Source organism: Brienomyrus brachyistius, chromosome 10, assembly GCF_023856365.1.
Source record: "Brienomyrus brachyistius isolate T26 chromosome 10, BBRACH_0.4, whole genome shotgun sequence".
Taxonomy (NCBI): Eukaryota; Metazoa; Chordata; class Actinopteri; order Osteoglossiformes; family Mormyridae; genus Brienomyrus; species Brienomyrus brachyistius.
The window spans coordinates 21,164,304-21,185,299 of record NC_064542.1 but is presented as its reverse complement, the minus strand read 5'-3'; the positions used below and the strand labels follow the sequence as shown (position 1 = coordinate 21,185,299).

General features: G+C 43.1%; 1 protein-coding gene across 1 annotated transcript; it reads right to left on the bottom strand.

Moving 5' to 3' along the window:
* Nucleotides 1-9,862: 9,862 nt before the first annotated feature.
* LOC125750629 (uncharacterized) lies at nt 9,863-14,660 on the bottom strand. Its single transcript, XM_049028752.1, has 9 exons — nt 14,467-14,660; nt 12,379-12,431; nt 11,681-11,788; nt 11,477-11,536; nt 11,306-11,329; nt 10,744-10,995; nt 10,519-10,626; nt 10,243-10,300; nt 9,863-9,956 (listed from the first exon to the last, which is right to left on the bottom strand). Coding segments are annotated over exons 2-9 (648 nt in total). The 5' UTR covers nt 12,416-12,431; nt 14,467-14,660; the 3' UTR covers nt 9,863-9,955.
* Between the last annotated feature and the right edge of the window lie 6,336 nt (nt 14,661-20,996).

The window sequence follows — 20,996 nt, the reverse complement described above, 5'->3', positions numbered from 1 at the left end:
TAGCTGTACAAATGTGGAAAGTCTCAGGTTATTGCCTTTCTTAAGCTGATCGAATCACTTGTATTTGTTTTGTTTATTTACTTACCCTGAACACACACACACACACACACACACATTCAATAAACCACAGGCAATGTCAGCGTACAAAGCAGCAAAATAATGTTCTGTCATTTAGTGATCACAAACATCCCAGCTAGAACAGTCTGAAAACTGCTGTTTAAAGGTAACCAGTCCCTAGTCAGCCTTGCAAGTAATTCCAAAGGACCTCACACAAGAGATGGGTTTTTTTTGTTTGTAAACATTTATCTCACTGAAATACAGTATATGGATCCATACAGGCAGTGTTACTCACATCTCAGGGTTTGACAGTCATCACAAATAATCATGTCATGGGGGGAAATAAAATCAGAGAGTAAACTTATAAAACACGACTCAGCTTCACATACAGCATGTGTGACACTGATGGCTGAGAGAACACAAGTGGAACCATCACCCCGTCAGAACACACGGTTCTCCAAGGCAACAGCTTCAACGGTTTCTCCTTCACATCCCGTCCAGACTGCCTCTGCTTCATGCCCAGTCTTTTCTGAGGTAAACTCCCTGCTAACCGTAACTGGGTAAGCAGCCGTGGAAGATGGGCAGATATGGATGCTCTGACTCTACGGTATCATTAAAATTGCCAGATATATAAGATTTACATAGAAATTAAACAAAAATTGTACATGAACCATAGGTGTGTATGTATGAGTTAATGGTGTGAGTGTGCCTGTGATGGGTTGGCGCCCCATCCTGGTTGTTCCCTGCCTATACGTCCGACCCCCCATGACCCCCATGTGTTTACAGAAAAGGGTAGGATTTCATAGCTTTCTGTTGCCAGATATCATGGCTTTTAAAAAGTTACGAATAATATTTAAATAAATTGAAATAATATAATTAAAATAATGGATTGGGCCAGCGCTAAAATGACTTTTTAAGGGACAGGAACGCTACAGTTGAATAGCTACATGAAATTGTGACTAATTCATTCTGGTGTAGTTATGGTACTGCCTTTAAATGCTCTTAAAATAGCTTTTCTGGTCATATTCTGAAGCATTTACCATTTGGCACAAAAGATCGTCACTGAAAGCACTGAAGGGTTCACAGACGCTCGGCTTCTTTCTACACAAAACTCTTTAGCTTACCGGTAGATATTTTTCTACTGCTACATTGGTTTCTTACAAATCCCCTCCCCCACCCCCATCCACCCATGTTTCAAATGGAGTTACCCACTGAGGGACCGGAGGAGCTACAGCGGAAGGTGGCATCTTCCCGATCTATGCTGCACCTGGGGGCAGGCCGGTCGGAGCGACTGTCCTTGGGCTGCGGCTCCAGGGTACACCGGAAGCAGAAGGTGTAGAGGAAAGCCGTCAGCAGGAGGAAACACACCACACAGAAGACGACGATGATGAGGATGGTGTGCACTCGCACGTGCGTGTAAAACTCTGGGGAGTTTGTGGGGCCGGGGCTGGCCGACGATGGGCCCTTGTAACTTAGGAACGCATTTTCCGTCATTCCCTGCTCAGCCCTAAGCCCTAAGGAATAAAAGCAAAATGAAAGGTCACAAAATTCCTAATATTTCATATGCAAGTCTTCCACACATCAGGTCCATACATAGTAAATAACATTACACATAAACCTCAATTTGGCCTCCTGTTGCTACGGCTGACATCTGGCTGAAGATCAAAGAAAATGAGATCGGTCAAGATCAGAGGTAGAAAGTTCAGGTCCAGAAAGTACAAATCCAGACCAAGGTTTTGTTTCAACCAACCGGTCAGTTGGAAAAAAAAAGAAAAAACATGGACTGGATTAGTACTTTTTGGGCCTGAACTTTCCACCTTTGGTCAGTATTTAGTTTGAAGACGAACTGCTGGAGGCCCGGCTCATATAAAACCCCATTAAGGAGGCAAATAAGAGCTCAAGGTGATAAGAACGCAAACTGACAATCTAGAAACCTCATTCTAAAAATGAAAAAGAGTAGTTGTGCTGCGTATGTGAACCATGGTCATTCATGAAGGAAGATCTCAAGCATACACTGGACATACTGTTTTCTCCTGTAGTGACTAATGCAGGGGTGCCCAACTCCAGTCCTGGGGGGCCGGAGCCCTGTGTAGCTTACTTCTTTCCCTGTTCCACCCTAAATGATTCAGCCAAGATCTGTATGGTAATTAGCACAAGGAGTTGAATCGGGTGTGTTAAATGAGGTGAAACCCAAAAATGTGCAGGGCTCTGGCCGCCCAGGACTGGAGTTGGCCCCCCCTGGACTAAAGACCCAAGAATGGGTGAAGGAACCTTAGAATTCTGGTTGGATTACCTGAGAGCTGCAGTACATGGGTGTCGGCTGTCGGCTGTGAATTTCCTTGCATCTTGAACCCTCCTCCTCCCCAGTCTCTGTTTTCAGTTGATGTATTTGTCTAAATGAAGGTTAAAGACAAAAAACAATGACATAGACAACATTCAGTTGCATAAGTTGGGTGGAAAGTGGTTCAGTGGGTGGAACCATGGCCTCACACCTCCAGGGTTGGGGGTTTGTGTGCCTGTGTGGTTTGTACATTCTCCCAGGGTCATGTGGGTTTCCTCTTGCCGTCCAAAGAAGTGCAGTTAGGCTACCTGGCATCCTGACTAGGGAAATGTTTTCCAATCCGGTCCTCGGGGACCCACAGCCAGTCCATGTTTTTGCTACCTCCCATACAGGTCTAATGCCTTGGATAGGATTACACTCCCATTAAACCCTGCTCATTTCATGGATGTTGGCACATTCGGAGGCTGCTATTGATGTGTAGCTGACTATTTAGTTAGCAATTTGTTTGAAAGTAAAACCGTAAACAATCTACTGTCAGAAAATGCACAAACATTCCAATCAAACCTGAAACGTAGCCCACGGGAATAATGTCGAGTCTTCACAATAACTGTATCATTAAAACGCTCATAAAAGCAGGAAAAGAAAGTGGAGATCCCAGAGGAAAGCTGCAAAACGTGAAGAGAACATGCAACCTGCACAAACATAGAAGCGGGCGAAGGGTGTAATCCAGTGCTGGAGGTCTGATGTGGCATTTCTGCTGCAGGTGACATTTAAAGCACAAATAAAGAAAAATCATTTTGATTTGGTGTATCCCCTTCCGAATTTTAATAAAATTACATAAATGACATATTTATATTCAAAGATATTCAATATTCAGAGGGTGCAGAAACACCATGATCAAGAAGAAAAACATAGGGAAATAATAATAATAATAATAATAATAATAATAATAATAATAATAACATGCACACTAATACAGACAAACAGCCACATAAACGACAGTCCTCACCCATTTCCATCCGTCGCTTGTGCGCTGTGAGAATCGGTCACTTGTGTGATCTGTTCCGATGTGCTCGAGGAGTGGCTGAAGTCAGAGGATGAGAGGGAAAAAAAAATAAGCGACCGACCTCAACTGAAGGGTTTGGGAGGCAGTGTTTCCATGACAACATGGCTCACTCACGTGACACTGGACGGCAGGTCAATAGAGACCTGGAAAGAATGAGTCTGCGGCCCCTGGGCAAACCAGCTTATTCTCTCCATCACACATCAAAAATTATTATTTTATTCCCAGAAACGCAGGGCCAGCTTCAGAGGGTTGGGAGATACGAAATGAAAAGGATGGATGGATATTAGTGCATTAATCACTTGGTAGATGTTCTTGGAAGCATATTGCGGTGCCGGCGAGATGGATCTGTATAGTGAAGCCCACTAACAGTGCGGAGCTTGCTGGCAGATGTGTAATTAGCCTCTGGTCTTTGTCATGTAAATAGCTGTGCTGGGGACCTGATTGTCATGTGTCCCCTTACCTGTGTTTGTACTCGGTCCTTTCCTGATCCCAGTGTGTCTCTGTGTAATTTACTCGGTCCTTTCCTGATCCCAGTGTGTCTCTGTGTAATTTACTTGGTCCTAGCCTGATCCCAGTGTGTCTCTGTGTAATTTACTCGGTCCTTTCCTGATCCCAGTGTGTCTCTGTGTAATTTACTTGGTCCTAGCCTGATCCCAGTGTGTCTCTGTGTAATTTACTTGGTCCTGGCTTGATTCCAGTGTGTCTCTTTGTAATTTACGTGGTCCTAGCCTGATCCTAGTGTGTCTCTTTGTAATTTACTCAGTGCTTTCCTGATCCCAGTGTGTCTCTTTGTAATATGCATGTGACCTACTGTGTGCCGTGAGACCTCTTCGCGGTTCCCTGTTATGTGTGGTTTGGGGGTTGTTTGGAGCCTGTGTGAGTCCTTTTAAGGGCTTAATAAAAGGGGGTTCTTACCTCCTTACCCAGTGGTCTGCGCTTTCAGGTACTGAGTGGATAAACATGGGAGAGTGGAGAGACTGCATAAGAACGATCCTGAAGGAGAAATTGGTAGAAGCTGTGGTGGGTTGTTATGAAAATAAGGCAATTTGGGCCTCAAAGCCTGGAGGTCTCCTGACTGCCATCTCCCCATACACGACAATCACTTACATATGTAGTTTATATATGTATATAGTGGTTTTAAACATATATAGTGGTGCAAAATTACGACAATAGCAAACTACAGCAAACTAATCCGCCAATTGACCACCAAGGCTAAAGCAACTGAAAATAACAAGTGTAGAAGATCATTTGCATACATGTACTAAACGAGAAAAGATGTTCTGCTCTGCCCAAGTGACATTGTGTTGTTGGGATTGCATTAGTTGTTTTATGTTAGTTGTCATTTGAGAAATGCACAAAAAAAAATTAATAAATTTCGAAGTGTAATTAGAGGTATGCAAAATGTACAGAAAAAGAAAACAAATTAAATCTGACAACTGAGGAGGCTTTCGGGGGTGGGGGGGGGGGGCGGTGATCTCTGCATTATCTTCTGACATCTTTCTTCCCATCCTCTCATTGGTTACTTTACATAGTCGAGTTAGTTTACATAATGTTATTTCTGTCTTTTTTTGGTCAAGAACCAAAACTTCCCGCAGTCCTTTGTGTGGGCATGCACAGGCGATATTTTTTTCTTTGGGCGCCTTCCCGTCTCCTCGTCAGGATGATTAATTAAAACCACAGTCCTTGCATGCAATCACTGCACATCGTCACTTTTATCCCGGAATAGAATTTATTTATTGCACATTATCACACAGGCACATAAAACATCCCATGCATGAAAAAAGTGAAATAGGCATTTAGATCATTTTCCCTCGTGCACAGTGTTGGTGCAGATACTGTTCATTTCATCCTCTGGAGATAAAATGGAAAGTAACCGTAGAGTAAGATTAATGGCGATAATTTACATGAGGCTGGATGGCTCACATGCTGCGGTTTAATAAAGGCACTTCCTTTTTTCTTTGTTTTTTTTATTATTATTGTAATATTTATATGTTACACAGGGATCGAAGTACACCAGCATTCAGATTATACATGTGCAGGCTGGGTTTGAAGTATTTAATAAAGTAATAGAGCAAAACGGTATATCATTCTGGGAAATCTAGTTGTATTTTTTTTTGTGTACAGTAAAATGAGAATGTAAATACTCGGCAGGAGTTTAAGCGAACCGAAATGACAAAGTCTGTTGTTGTTTCTGTCAGTAACACCTGATTGACAGCACAGTTGGCCAAGACACACTAATTACAGCATCCCACACACTCCCTGATTTCAGTTCGAAATCTAACCCTGCCCACCTCTGATGTCAGGGCTGAATACGCCTGGAGCTGGTTGGCCACCCCGGTATGTTCTGCAGGCTGAGGCCCTCTGCGATGGCGCTGATGGGTGATGTGGCCTCCAGTTCCTGCTTGCAAAGATGAGTATGGGCACGTTCTTCATATTCTCCTCGTCAATCAGCCTGGAGCACTCCTCTTTATTTGGGGGGGGGGGGGGGGGGGGGGGGGCTGTGCTGAGAACAGAGACCCCCTCTGAGTCCCAGCTCTGCACATTAAATTCTGTTAAGCGAAACCCTTGAACCTATTACAGAAAAAATGCTTTGAAACTAGAACGTCTTCACAGAAATTACGGCTCTCATACCTGAGATGTTGTATCTGTGGTAACACTGATGTTATCATTAAAGAACCTCTTTAGAACGAAAGGTATTAATGGTTTAAAAGGGTATTATAATAAACAAATGATATCTTCCAGATTCAGTCGAGCAGGGGCTCCCATCTTAATGTGAAAAATATTACAATATCCGATCACTCGAAAAATATACTGGGGGGTCCACCTCCCTTCTCTGGTCGGCAAAACGTTCTCAAGCCTCTTTTAAGGCGTTTGGGGACCCATGCAGTAGATGTTGTAGTCATACCCATCTGTCCATGTTCTCCGTGCTCTTTCCCAGTTTGGCCAGCAGTTCCCACTGCTCATCCTGTTTGGTATCACCCTGCTGTTTCCCCTGTGATCTGGGCTGCTGCGTGGCTTAACGGGCTGAGTGTGTGTGGCTTAGAAGTAGATATCGCCCATGCTAACATACTTCTAAGCTTTTGAGTGCCCCCCCCCCACAACCCAATTCAGCAACCCAAAAACATCTTCCTGGCTTGAGTTTAGGCCTCTGCTGTGACTGCTGCAACAAGCCAGAACCTGTATCTGCAAAACAATTTGCATGCTTTACACTCATGCTCATTTTACTGCAATGCAAAAAAGTACCTAAATTAAAATACTGCAGCTCTAAAGACACAACTACAAAAGACTAATGATAAAGACTGTACAGTGACGTGGTAAAGCAGGGAAAGGCCAGACACCAATGGGAGACAATAAAAGTAGCAAGCAGAGATAAAAGTCGGGAAAAAACTCACACAACACAGGGAGAATATGCAAACACCGCAGGTGCAGAGATGGGGTGGGAATTAACCCCCCAAATGTGGAATTATGAGGGGGCAGTGCTGTGTCATCTTTTCACTGTCACCAAATTTTTAAAACAGTAATTCCCTGTTACGCCAATTTTTCACAAAGTAGTGAAGGAGTAGTGAAGAATGCAAGGCACACACAGTGTTACTGAAACATAGAGAACGTTTGAGAAAATATCCAAAGTAACTGAAAATTCTCACTCAAGTTACATGGGGTATCAGAGGCAGCTAAGTAAATTGAATGCAATCAAGGTTATTTGTCTCAAAGGGAGAAATTCACTTCGGCTTCCATTTTTAGCCATTTATACTTGGGTTTAGTTGACTTCTTTAGCTCCAGTCCATATGAACTGGCCCTAACCTTTACATATCCCTGATTATTTTTTACACTATATTCTACGTGCAAACTCAGATCCTACCCAAAGGTCAAAGTGTACATTCTGTACCAAATGTTGATTGGAGATTTAAAAGGAAAATCATTAAGACAGCAAACAGAGGAGAACCCTAAATGCACAAGCAGAAACTGTGTCTGGAAATCCTTCACCTAGAAGTTGCTCATCCTCTAAATGAGCCACACCGTCCTTCACGAGAGATGGGATCTCCACATTTCTGTTGCAGCTTATCTTCAGATCATACCTCACATGCTCTTCAAGTTGTTGTCCACATGCTGTTTACAGCAAACTCAAACTAAAGCAGACAAGGCTGTCAATCACGAAAGGCATTTAACCTACTGACAACTCCATTGGCTACCTCTGGGAGACGGATGATAAATGAGGTAATCATATACATCACAGTATAGGGTCACTGAGAGCCTGGAGCCAATCCGAGGCAGCATAGGGAATGAGGCAGGGGATACCCTGGACAGGATGCCAGTCCATTACAACTTATGGGCAATTTAAAGGCAAGAATTCACCTAACTGCATGCTTTTGAATTTTTCCACCTAATACATGTAATGCCCCTCAAAACATTACCTTTAATTGTCTGTAGACACTATACAGTGCATATGTCTTGGTTTGAACTGCTACAGATTTGGTAAGTTTCCCAGCGAAGGGCTCCTCAATGAGGGAAGCCCTCACTGTCATCTCGGGCATGACTGGACACACGTTTCAATGCGATGGCCAACATGGAGGAACACAGGCATTGAATGTCCAGTTGGACCTGATTATAATAAAAATATCACTGCTGAGAGGGTTTTCATTTGGACCATTGCAAGCAATTACTGTGGCGGGGGAGAGGATAATGATATAAAGCTGCTGACACCCAAAGTGGAAAAAGCCTGAAAATGTTTCTGGCATAAAATAAATTTTGGGAGGGAATAGAAAAATCATCCTGTAAAGAAACAATGAATTACTACAGCCAGCAAATCATGATAAAATGACTGGATGACTGATTACAGTAGAACTGCATTGCGAACTTCACTCTGATGTGCTGCCCTACAGGGCTGCATTTTTTAAGCGGGAGCAGAACCTGATGCTTAAAACACCTGCCATCATCATCTGAGGGGGTTGACTGAGAGAGTATAAGTCTACGAGCTTTTAAACTTCCCCGTCTCCCTGTTTTTCTATCGGTGATGATAAACACCCACATTCGCTAACGAGCCCCGCAGGTGAGAATGCTGTGTGGGGAACCAGCAACCCACAAAAGCATAGGCATCCACAGAGAGGGGTGGAGCCTTTAGGGAGGGGGGCGGGGCTTGTGGGATTATGAAAGCCTGGTTAAACTGCATTGACAGACTCCCTGTCCCTTTTCCTGTATTAGCCGCTTTACCTGCATTGTCCCCAAGCCACCTGCCACTCATACGAGTCAGGTGGCATGTGCCCCCCCCCCCCCCTCATCGTAACATCTGTTACGATCCCAAGAATAGTTTACTCTGCATATCGGATGGATATTTCTTTGGGGTATGCTGTCCTATTCCTTGTATCCATACATTTTCAGTGCCCAGTTGTCTGATGAAGGGCCACAGTGGTCAGGAAGATATGGACACTCCGCAGGAAATAACGCAGACACACACTCAGTATCTTTGTGGGAACTCTTCATTCATTTCTAAGGACGTAACAATAATCCCAACGATGACACCCTGAACCCCCACCCAGCCCTAACATTAACCAAGAGTAACCAAACAAAATACAAGAGTTTTGGCATTTTTACTTCTCTTGACTGTAATCACATGCTGGTGCAGTGATTAGCACTGTCGCCTCACATCTCTGAGACCAGAGTTTGAGTCTCTCTGAGTGTGTAGTTTCTATGCTCTTCCCATGTTGTTGTGGGGTTTCCTCTGGGCACCCTAGTATCCCTCCATTGTTCAAAAACATGCTGATGTTAATTGGAGTTACCAAATTTCCTGTAGGTGTGAATGGTGTGTGAGTGTGTCCTGTAATGGGCTAGTGCCCCATCTTAGGTTGTTCCCTGCCTTTAGCTGCAATTAAGGGTGAAACTTTGCTTTGAACATTGGGGAGGGGGGTTGATTCCACCCATTTAGGGGGGAATATGATTATTTGGTGGATTATATTAGCCAGTTTTAATTTATAGACTGGGTCCCAACTGCCCCATCCCCCTGTAATTTATGTCCATGACCAGGCTTCAGATCCCTTGCAACCCTCCATACAATGTCAAAATAACAGGTTTTTGGTCCCTACAATGTGATATAGACATAACCCCCCCCCATACACACATTCTTATGTATGTGTACTCCTATAGCTGTTATAACCTATCCTGAGTATACCTGGCACCGAGGAGACACTTAAACCCATCTCAGATCCTCCTCTTCAGCCAGCCTCTCTCTCCTGAGAGCCTTCCTCTCCCTTGTGGGCCCATCTGACCACCTCCTCTCTGCCCTCTCCCCTCACCGATACCGCCCTCTTATCTCATTGGGAACAACAGCTTTCATTCAAATCCTCAGTTGTTTATTCAACAATGTTTGGGAAGAAATGCAATGAGGTTGCACAATTACAATATAACTATATATATATATATATATATATATATATATATATATATATATATGTATAATACACATCAAATGTCTAGAGTATGGCACACGAGGAAAGAAAACACATTCATATTCATTTAAGTCTTCGTGTCTCAGTCTGGCGCAGCATTTATGCTTGGAATCTGCAAGGCAGATGAACAGAATAGTCATGACATCGACCAAAGAAAATCACTCTTGGTGTTACAGTCATCACCCTGATATATTACAGGGATTTGCATGAAATAATTGCATGTTGCATATCTAATAACCCTTTCCTCATGACCCCCCTATTCTGCTGCAAAAATATGTGACTTACTGCTCTGCCTGAACAGACCAATAGCATGCAACACATAAGACATAAGTCTTTCAAACCCTGAGACCTTCTTATGGAGCGGGGATGTGGGTGGAATTGCATTGCTAGACACTCACCAGAAGGTGGAGACTTCAGTTACTGGGCTCTGCTCTTTATGCATGTGTCTGGCCTTGGCTGGGGGGGGGAAAAAATCAGGCTTTTGTGCGAAGATCCCAGTCAGGTGTGGCTGATCTGAAGCAGCTCATTTTGTGGTAGGAGAGATGAGGCTTAGAAAGCCTTGGTAAGTGGGATTGTGTGGCTCTGCCTCTTGCTGATAAACACAAGTTAATGAATTTCTGTTCAGTGGTTGGAGTGACTGAGCTTTGACTGTTGAATTAAGGGGTGAAACTCACCGATATCTCTCTTTAGGAACCATTTCGCTCCACAGGTGAACAGGAAGAGGAAGACCACTGCTGCCAAAATGCACACGATGAGGACCAACATCTCGTTACCATTGCTTCCTATCATTTTAGAAAAACCCAAAGCTAGATTTAGAACAAGGTTGCTTTCTGGCCACATAAGTCAAAATAAAGGCTTTCACAAATAAATTCAAGGAAAAGAAAAAGTGCAGATCTTACCTAAGGTGATTTGTACACATTCTGACGAATAATTTCCACATACGTTCTCATATATGCAGCAGTAATTCCCACCAGCGGATTGGTTGACACTGTTCAGTGACAGCTGGCTGGTATTTGTGCTCGGCAGAAGAGTGTCATCTTTGTACCATCTAAACGCCGTGGGCTCTGGGGTCTCCGTATAGTTACAGCTTAGGTTGGTGCTCTGGCCGACCGACAAGCTCATGGTACTGATGTTCTGGGACACCAAGAGATCTGTGGTAATGTAGGACAGGGATGAGCTTGGTCTGTGTGTTCTTTAACCTTCTGCAACCAGTGATGAATGTTCCAGAAGTTGAATCTAGAGGGACTTAGGATCTTTGACAAAGATCTTCTTTAAAAAGAAATATATCGTATATATTAACGAGATTATTGTGCCATGTTTCTCCGGCTGAGTTAAGATGGCAGCTTGCACACAGTAGAACAACGTGAGATCTTTTCTGCAGTTTGGCCTATGCGTCTTCAAACGTGGAGTTCAAAACTCAAGAATTAAATATGCTATAAGCTTAATTAATTAAAAAGATACCTTTTTTGCAACTTGTTGGAATTTCTAAAATGAAAAGAAAAATAGTGGAAAGTAAGTGCAAGCTTTTGCATCAAGTTATCTTTGAATAATCCAGGTAATATAAGTTAAGGCAATCAATGCAGCACGATACTAACGAAAGAGAACAGAAACGGCAAGAGAGGCATAACCAACCGTGGAAACAGATTTTAGCAGCACCATCTTCCACTGTCACGTTTGAGCACAGGGAACAGCCTGAGGAAGAGCAGCATGGAATATGGCAACAGTCAAGAAATAACGACAACGAACGAGAAATGTGCAAGAGCTACAGATACCGGTCCATATTAAGCAAAGACCATCTGTTCCTGATGACCCATGAAATGGAGCGGCTGCCCTTACTGTCATCCGGCTGGCCTCGAAAAACTTTTGAAGGCTTGGTGTCACAAGTGAGGCATGAAATGTTCACACAGACCAGAGGTGACTGGAAGTTCTTGACCCTCTGCACACCTGTATATGTGAATATCAGCGGAATGTCAATCTAGATAGAATGTCATCTATCTATGTACAGTACACACATACACCTACCTGTCTGCCCGTGGACTGGACGAGGAAAACCGGGAACACAGAGAGGAAGCACACCCACACACACACAGACACACACATACACACACACACACACACGGTGTTTAGGTGGAACACACACACACAGCAAGGGGTGAACATACACACACACGCGCACAGCAGGTGAGAACATGCACACACACACATCAAGGGGAGGATATGCACACATATAGATAGATAGATAGATAGATAGATAGATAGATAGATAGATAGATAGATAGATAGATAGATAGATAGATAGATAGATAGATAGATAGATAGATAGATAGATAGATAGATAGATAGATAGATAGATAGATAGATAGATAGATAGATAGATAGATAGATAGATAGATAGAAGAATGTGCCTTGCAGTCCTTACAATGCAGAGAGACTCAGAACTGTTTCACCATCTGTGGAGAAGCTGTGCGCTGTCTGGATATATAATACTTGGCTACATATCTGAGAAGCAGCATCACTGGATTCACGACACTTACTGAAAAGGAAGATGGCAGCTCTCAGCCAGGCCAGCATGATTTATGTGTGCAATCTGGCAGAACACAAACAGAGAAGGCGTGAGATGGCTGTTTAGGTTCAGCCTGGGACACTACACTCAGACTTGTGTGTCTGTTTGCATGCCAGCATCTCACTGTTTAATGAAACTTACAGAAAGACTAACAGAAATTGCCCTCGTTTTAAAGGTTAAATTCAACAGCTTTCCCTTTGAGTCTCACAACAAAGGTGCTCTGAGCGTAAGTATTCTTGGCAGTGACACTAGGATCTCCACATCGGAATAAAAAGGAATCCACTAATATAATCAGAAAGTTATCATCATCATCCTACAGTAGCATAACTACAATTCATTTAAATACTTTAGAACCAATGAGAGAACATTATGTATGTCACAATAATGGCAGTGCTTTCTATGATGTTAAGTGATATGAATGGAAACCGAAAGATGTTAATATGTCGTAAAATTATGTGGAGACAAACAATGATATTATACTTTAGCAATAATCCACAATTTGGCAATCATTCATTGACATCTGGAGACCATTCATTAGGGGCAGACCAGACCTCATTAGCGGCGAACCAGACCTCATTTTTCTTTTGAAATAAAATGAATGAATTTGCCAAACTTCCCGATAGCCAGTCCGCACTTGATGTCCCGTACAATGTACCGTTCAAAAGAAGTATCTCGTTCATCTGTTACTACGCTGAACTTCACGTCACTTACAGCTCCCTGCTGGGCTGGACTGGGATTAACCATCAGCCCTGGGTTTTTACCCATGCAGGCCCATATGGGGTGCGGGGATGGTCCCCACTATACACTTTCCCAGCCTACAGCCCCATCGACTCACCTGGAAAATGCCAGGTTTGGCAGATGACCAGTCCAGCCCTGGATCTACCCACCCACTTAGCTACCTTCCTTACACTGAATAAGACAATTAGATTTTGTAATAAAACTCTAATTCACCATCAGCAAAGGCTGCTCACTGACGCAGGATAAAATCAGGGGAAGAAACTGAAAGTACCGATCTAATCAGAAGACAGTAGATTAGTGGTGCTTTAATTAATATCACTACCATACATTTAACGCTTCTGTTTTGCTCTTGGGAGAGATAAATTGCCACAAGCGATCATGCTTCTAAAAAATAGGATGATACTTTGCCTATTTAATAGGTAACCAAATTTTTCGTCTTCAGATGTCCCAAGGCGCTTTAGTTGTCTTGATCGGCATGCATCTATGTTACGGTCATCGTGCTTTCTATTGTGCCTTGGTGTGCTGTGGTCAGACATTGCACACTATACTTTGATAATGACTGGTTTTCAGTCAATAGCTTTTGTGTTTAATTTATTGCATAAACAGTGCCAAAATATTATGGAATGAAGACTGGGTCCCAGTTTATAACTTTGTAAAAAATAAGTATTTGGCTATATTCTGCCTTTAACCCCCAGTTATAGGGGTTAGGTCCCAGGATCTCTGCAACCCTGTATTGGATAAACAGCGACAAAACACTGACTCACTTATGGGCTATGAAGTAATACTGGTGTCCACGAGATATGTCAAGTCTGCTCTGTACATCACAAGTCATTTTTTAAATGATTTACAATTTCAAGAAAAAATTAGGGTTTGCGTGTTTTCTCCAAAGATTTCTTTCAGTATCTCCCATTGCTAAATTCTACCACTTTAGTTTGCGTTTTTGCATGTTAAAAGTGGAGAAAAATCAACCAAAGTGAAGTCCAGCGACTGTGGGCTTCACGTTATGGGAGTCGTGAGGTTCACGACTCCCATAATTAAACTTTTAACGCTGCTCACTGGTGAGTTGTGCTATTTTTAGAACAGGTCTGCACAATGTTGGTGACCCCTGGTCTAGACAGTAAAGTCAATGGCACATCGGGACCATCTAGCCCGCAAAACCAACCTTATCACCCTACCTGGACTCTAATGCAGAAATCCTTTTTAAACTTAAACCTGAAAGTCACATAACTCATACAAAATAACAATCACGTAACACATATTACATCCTATAACGATGGTGCGTTTACAGCATCTATACACACAAATTCAAATAAATGATCACCTTTGCTGTCCTTAGGCTTGTCTGTGTAGAAGGTGGACACCACGTGAGATAAACGGAGAACGAACAAGAATGAACAGTGAGATCTTTGTGCCTGGAAATGAACACCATCCGAGAGAGAGAGAGGTGTTCATGCAAATCATGTGCATAACCTGTGGTATTGCTGATGTCTGAAACCAAGGCTCATGTGCTCATCTCCACGCGCCAAACCAGAATGGCCTGGAGTTCAGGGCCCCAGATGCAGTGATCTCAGCATAGCCAAACATTACCGAACTAAAACGAACAGATTCGCAAACAAAATACCCCTACAAAGAACCCTTAGATATCACCTAACAACACGGCACATTCATAAAATATTTCTGTTTGATATATTGTAAACATTACTGATAGGAAAAGTTCATAGATTCAAATTTTCTAACTTTTGTCCACAGTTAAGTTCGACCTCTTCCTACTTTTGCAGAACAATGATTGACATGCAATCAACAGCAGGAGTAGATTATTTAATCAAACATACCATGTCCATTTTCAGGGAAAAAGTTTAAAATGTGTTATCCGATATTGATGTTATCTTTCAAATATTACTTTTTTTTGTTCACGTCAATGGCTTTCTGCATAATGTCATTCTGTTTTCAGCTACTCTTTTGCTGTTTTGAGTTAATGTTAACGTGTTCTCTAGAATGTCATCTCATTTCATGTTAAATTGCATTCTAAGTATGGATCAGTGGATGTAGGGACTGGAGGAGCTGACGTGACCGTTGTGAGTTTGAGTGTGCATTTCCCATTGCTATGATATGATTTTTAAGCAAGAGAAAAGTGTCCATGTATTCCTGTCCAGGAAACATTGCTGAGATAGTATCTGACTGCAGTAATAGGCATTCACATCTACATCCCAGCAGTAATGCTGGGGACAATCATTCCTGTGCTACCTTTTGTCCACTAGAGGATGCTGTACCTTTAAAAACTCTCTGGCCAATAATGGTGTCCTTTGCAAATTGCACTGTCCACTTATCCAGGTCCAGGTCACAGTGGCAGCAGTCTGAGCAGAGATGCCCAGACCTCCCTCTCCCCTGCCACCGCCTCCAGCTCCTCTGGGGGGACACCCAGGAGCTCTGAGGCCAGCCAGGAGATGTAATGTACATCAAACGAATATTTTATGATTATGAGTAATACATTTTGTGTGGGAACGACAAAAAGAAAGAGTAAATGATTTTCTTCATCAGACCATATACAGTACAGTAAAATGCTTTTCCCCCTAACCAATCATCTTTTCCAAAGACACGGGCAGTAAGATAGGAAGAGAATTTTTTTTTAATTTTGCAGGACAACATGAAGGACTTGCAGGATAACATGAAGGATGCATTGATCTGGCTGATCTTCACTTTCAGTCACTTTGAGTCATCCTCCTTTCAGTCCACTGACAGACAATTAGAGTAACTGGTATCTCAGACTCAGATTCTTGCCTATTGAGAATGATTGCTTGTGTCAGTGTGTGCAAGTATATGCTCTGCAACAGATTCCCCCCCCCCCCCCCCCCCCCCCCCAGGGTCAACCCCATATATACTCTATGGACAAAAATATTGAGACATCCGTCCATTACGCCTACAGGAACTTTTATCACATGCCATTCTGAATCCATAGGCAATAATATGGAGTTGGTCCCTGCTTTACAACTGAAACAGCTGCCACTCTTCTGGGAAGTCTTTCCAGAAGTTTACAGAGTGTTTCTATGGGAATTTTTGCCCATTCATCGAGAAGAGCCTTTGTGAGGTCAGGCACTGATGTTGGACATGAAGGACTGGCTCGCAATCTCCATTCTTGGGCTCTGTGCAGGCCAGTCAAATTCTTCCACACCAAAAATCACCCAGTCGTATGTTTATTGACCTTTTTTCCCTTCACTGGAACTAAGGGGCCTAGCCCAATCCCTGAAAAACAACCCCACACCATAATCCCCCTTCCATCAAACTTTATAGCTGGCACAATGCAGTCATTGCATCTGCCAAACCCAGACATGTCCATCAGACTGCCAGACAGACAAGCGTAATTCATTCAAAGTCCAGTGGCGGCGTTTTTTACACCACTCCAGTCGATGCTTGGCATTGAGGTTGGTGATGTGAGGCTTGCATGGAGCTACTCGGCCATGGAAGCCCATTCCATGAAGCTCCCAGTGCACAGAATTTCTGGTGCTGGGGTTAATTGCAGAGGAATTTTGGAATTCTGCAGTTATTGAGTCAACAGAGTATTGATCTTTATGCATTGTGCACCTCAGCACTCCACACCTCTGTTACTTTATGAGGTTTGCCACTTCGTGGCAGAGTTTCTGTTGTCCCTAAATGCTTACACTTAACAGTAACACCACTTACAGTTGACTGTGGAATATCTAGCAGGGAAGAAATTTCACAAACTGACTTGCAAAGGTGGAATCCTATGACAGTAGCATGCTTAAATTCACCGAGCTCTTCAGAATTACCCACGAACGACAAGCACCCAACAACAGGGAAAAAAATCTTACAGCATGTGTTATATTATCTGTCACCACTAGGTGACAGCAGGCAATCTATGACCATTCATGGAGCATTCAAGCCTGGCAGCGCAGGGCACATGGCTGGGGTACATCCTGGACAGAAAGTAGTAAATGCTGGTATCTATCTATCACAAAATATTAATACAAAAATTGTATGACAGCAAATTATATGACAAATAGCAGAATAAAAACAGCAACCGCATGTGATGGACTTCAGTGTGTATGAAGGATTCCCACTGGGTTTCCAGACCATCAAAATAACAACTAAAAGCACTGGAATGAAAATGCTCAGTCCCATAATTCCCTTAGCTCTTACACGCTCCTGCAATAATTATATTACTGTGAAAAATCACCCATTGTATGCATTTGGGGTCAATTTGACCCCAGGGTAGGCAAGAGAATTAGCAGTTCCTTGCTGAATGAAGCTTGATGTCACATGCCCTTTTTTAACCAAAGGCTAGAGCTGAGGGAACCTTCATGTGTCATATTTTCACCTACGTGAAACTGGCAAGCACCGATAAAAATGTTTCCTCTTCTCCCATGCTGGAATGAGTTGTTTTAGCTCATTATAACATTAGGTTTGCTTATATTTTTAGCGCCATATTTTTGGAGAGCTGTCAGACCGCTGCATGTTTTGAATCCCGCTGAATACTACCTGTGGACTGACGCTATTGTGCGCACCTTTGCTGACAGCCTTTGAGAGGCCGACAATAGGAAACAATAGTGAAGCATTTGTCCTATTAAATGCCACTCCCATGATTCAGTGCGCCAGGGTTACTCACTGCACTCTTCTCATGAATATGATCAATAGCCTGACTGTACCCATCTCAGTCTGCTCTGGGGTAGTTGGACATGTTTCTCTATCTAAAGGGACAAAAATAAGCCCATTTAAATTCTCCTATGCAAAAAAGAGTCCTTCAGTTCAGATGCTTGAGAGATGTATCTACAGATGTAACCAGGTTACCCACTTTATCAATATAAATTGTTCAAGAATCATCATGTCATCAAGAAGAGGAGAATCAAGAAACGATATTCTATTGCACTATTTTAAATATTCTTCTAATGTTGTAGCAGAGAACATTCTGGATATTGGTAAATGATTAACATGTATAAACACAGATTAAAGTGGAGCGATTTCTGGTCTGCCTTGCCTCAGAGCAATCACGGGATTAGACCTATTGCTCATCCATATTCAGAAAATAGAAAATACTCCTAGTAGTTACATGACTCTAGCTGAGCATTTAACTGGGAAACTTCAGCCTATCCCTGTGGCTGTACCCTCGTTGTTATAGCACTCACTTCTGCAAATAAATAATTAAGCATGTAGATGCAGTTCTGACAGCATCTAGAAGACACCAGTCCCCTGGGGCTGGGTGGTTCTTGCAGCTCTCTTGTTCCTGGTCCACTGCCCAGCAGCTACGTTACTAATAGACAGTTCAGAAATCACCGTGGAAATTCCAGTGCCTCATTCTCTGTACCTGCGGCAGAGCCGCCCTGCCACCTGTGCATCTCAGCCACATCACTGCAGACAGGAGCCTGACCTTCCCACACATGCTACAAGGACTGAAGCGTTCCCAGCACACCCTATTCTCCCTGCCAACTGCACACGCCAGCTCAGACACTGACTAGGCCCAGTGGATGCTAACTTATTCACCATTGCACTTTGAGTTCATTCAGCAAGTCTGGATTGGGCGAGGTGGAAGTGAGAAGTTTATTATGCTCATGCCGGAAAAGGTTCTGGAAAAGAAGTTGACTGACCACCACCAGCCATTCTCTGTCTCTCTCTCTCTCTCTCTCTCTCTCTCTCTCACACACACACATCTTTATCCTCCTCTCTCCAAAGAAACTGTGGTTTTAGCGCAGCTATGATCTGACAGATGGTATCTGGGATTGATGTGACATTGGCTGACAGGTTGGCTGGCTCCCTCTGTGCCTCTGCCTGTCTGTACACAGCAGAACGAGCATGCATATCTCACAGGCAGGACAGAACAAAACGGAAGAGCCCAAAAAGAAGGCAGCAGAGTTCTGGAAACACAGTCATTGCACACTGAATCAAATAAAACATACTATGGTTAGCACAGCTTTGGTGTGACACAATTGCATTCCAAAACAAATATAAGACAAAAAGCAAAAACTGTTTTTGACTTTCTTGGCAGTTTAGTTCTTTCTTTATCAAACAGGTCTGTCAACTCATTAACTAGGTCAAACATGTTAACTGTATCAGAGGAGGATACAGGCCTGCATACAGGAAATAAAGAATCTCCACTTCCTGTATCATATAATCACAACATCCGGCAGCCTTGCAAACAATGGTCAGCTGCAACCATCCAGTCCTGCTTCCCTAGAATGACAGACCAAACAGTAGCGAAAAGAAATATAAGCCTGGCTCCTGGCTGCTGTAATGGTGGAAAAATCAGCAGCAACAGCCTTGGGGGATTCGAGGAGAAGAGACACATTTCCAAATGCCGTCATGCACCGAAAACAATGTGTCGGTCAACGACATCTCATTATATGTGCTTGCTGAACATCCCAGAACCATGCGCACTAATGTGCAATTGGCCTTCACTCTTCCGGGAAGGTTTTCCACTAGATTTTAAAGAGTGGTTGTAGGAATTCGAGCCCATTCAGCGAAGGTACATTAGTGAGATTGGACACCGAATGTTCTATGGTAAGACCCTGCTCGCAACCAGCATTTCAATTCATCCCAAAGATGTTCAGTGGGCTTGACGTCAAGGCTTTGTTCAGGCCAGTCAATTTCTTCCACACCAGCCTTACTAAATCATGGATATGCTGACCTCACTTCATGCTGGAAGAGATAGCGGCCTTCCCCAAACCTCTGTCAACTTGTGTGGTCTACCGCTTCATGACTGAGCTGTAGCTGATCCAATACGCTTCCACTTCTCAATGACAGAACTAACGACTGACCTGGACAAGTCTAACAGGATGGAAATTGACAAACTGATTTGCTGCAACGTAGGTATCCTGTGACTGTGCCATGTACAAAGTTACCGAGCTCCTCTGTACGACCCACTCTACCAGGATTTGTATATGGAGAAAGCATGGTGTGTGTGTCATTTTGTGCACCCGTTAGCAATGAGTGTAGCTGAAACAGTTGAACTCAATAACCAGAAGAGTGTCAGCATACTGTTGGCCGGGTAGCGTATGTCTGTGGGACCCCTGGGAAGCAGAAGAGCTGCAGGCAGACGCAGAGAGCAGTACATCTTCTGACCCTTAATGTGGTGAGTTTCACTTACTTCATCCTGTACCTGTGATGTCTCATATGGGAGAGGCTTGGGATACCCCATGTTATAATGGATAAACTAATAACTCCATCCACCCACAAAGTGGAATAATAAGTATCAAGATGTTTTTTGTCTTATTAGAGAAACACTGCGGTGCAGTGGACTATTTGTCTCCACGAGTTTGTCTCCCGCTTGACTGACATATGAGTAAGACCATGTGCTTCATAACCTACATCATAGGCACTTCCAATATACCCGAAGGCAAATTAAGTTATGCTGTTTAGCAATACGGTGAGTCTGTGTCAGTTCACCTTTTTTGTTCAGAGGTGTCAATAACCCAGTGAAGGTGTTTTATTGCAACTGTATGCCGTGATTCAGAAACCACAGATAGTGAAACTCAGACGTAATTAAAATACTTCACAGAGCAGAGTGAGTCGCAAAGAAAAATTAGCAGCCAGCAGAATGACATGAGCGTCAATGCATTTCCACCAAAAAAGTGCAGGTGAGAAAGTAGCGTTTTGCAGGACTGTCACCTCATATGTTATGCAAAGACTCATCTCATAAACAGATCTAGTCTGAACTGGTTATCAGCTCACCTATCAAGTTTGGTCTGCTGTGGAAATGTTAACATAGTTCAAGCTTATTTAAAAAAAAAAAGGGGGGGGGGGATGATGACACATTCTCCACATATAGGAAAGTAACCCCCTAGGAGGAAGGAAGGAGTAGAGAATAATTCTTAGCAATGATTGGCTGTTGGCGTTTATGACGCT

What these genes read in the sequence shown, in the direction of transcription:
- LOC125750629 (XM_049028752.1), bottom strand. Translation starts at nt 12,415, where the DNA reads ATGCTGGCCTGGCTGAGAGCTGCCATCTTCCTTTTCA. An exon ending in TCGAGGCCAGCCGGATGACA is followed by an intron (nt 11,537 to 11,680) that starts GTAAGGGCAGCC and finishes GCTCTTCCTCAG; the next exon opens with GCTGTTCCCTGTGCTCAAAC. An exon ending in GTTCCTAAAGAGAGATATCG is followed by an intron (nt 10,301 to 10,518) that starts GTGAGTTTCACC and finishes TCCCCCCCCCAG; the next exon opens with CCAAGGCCAGACACATGCAT.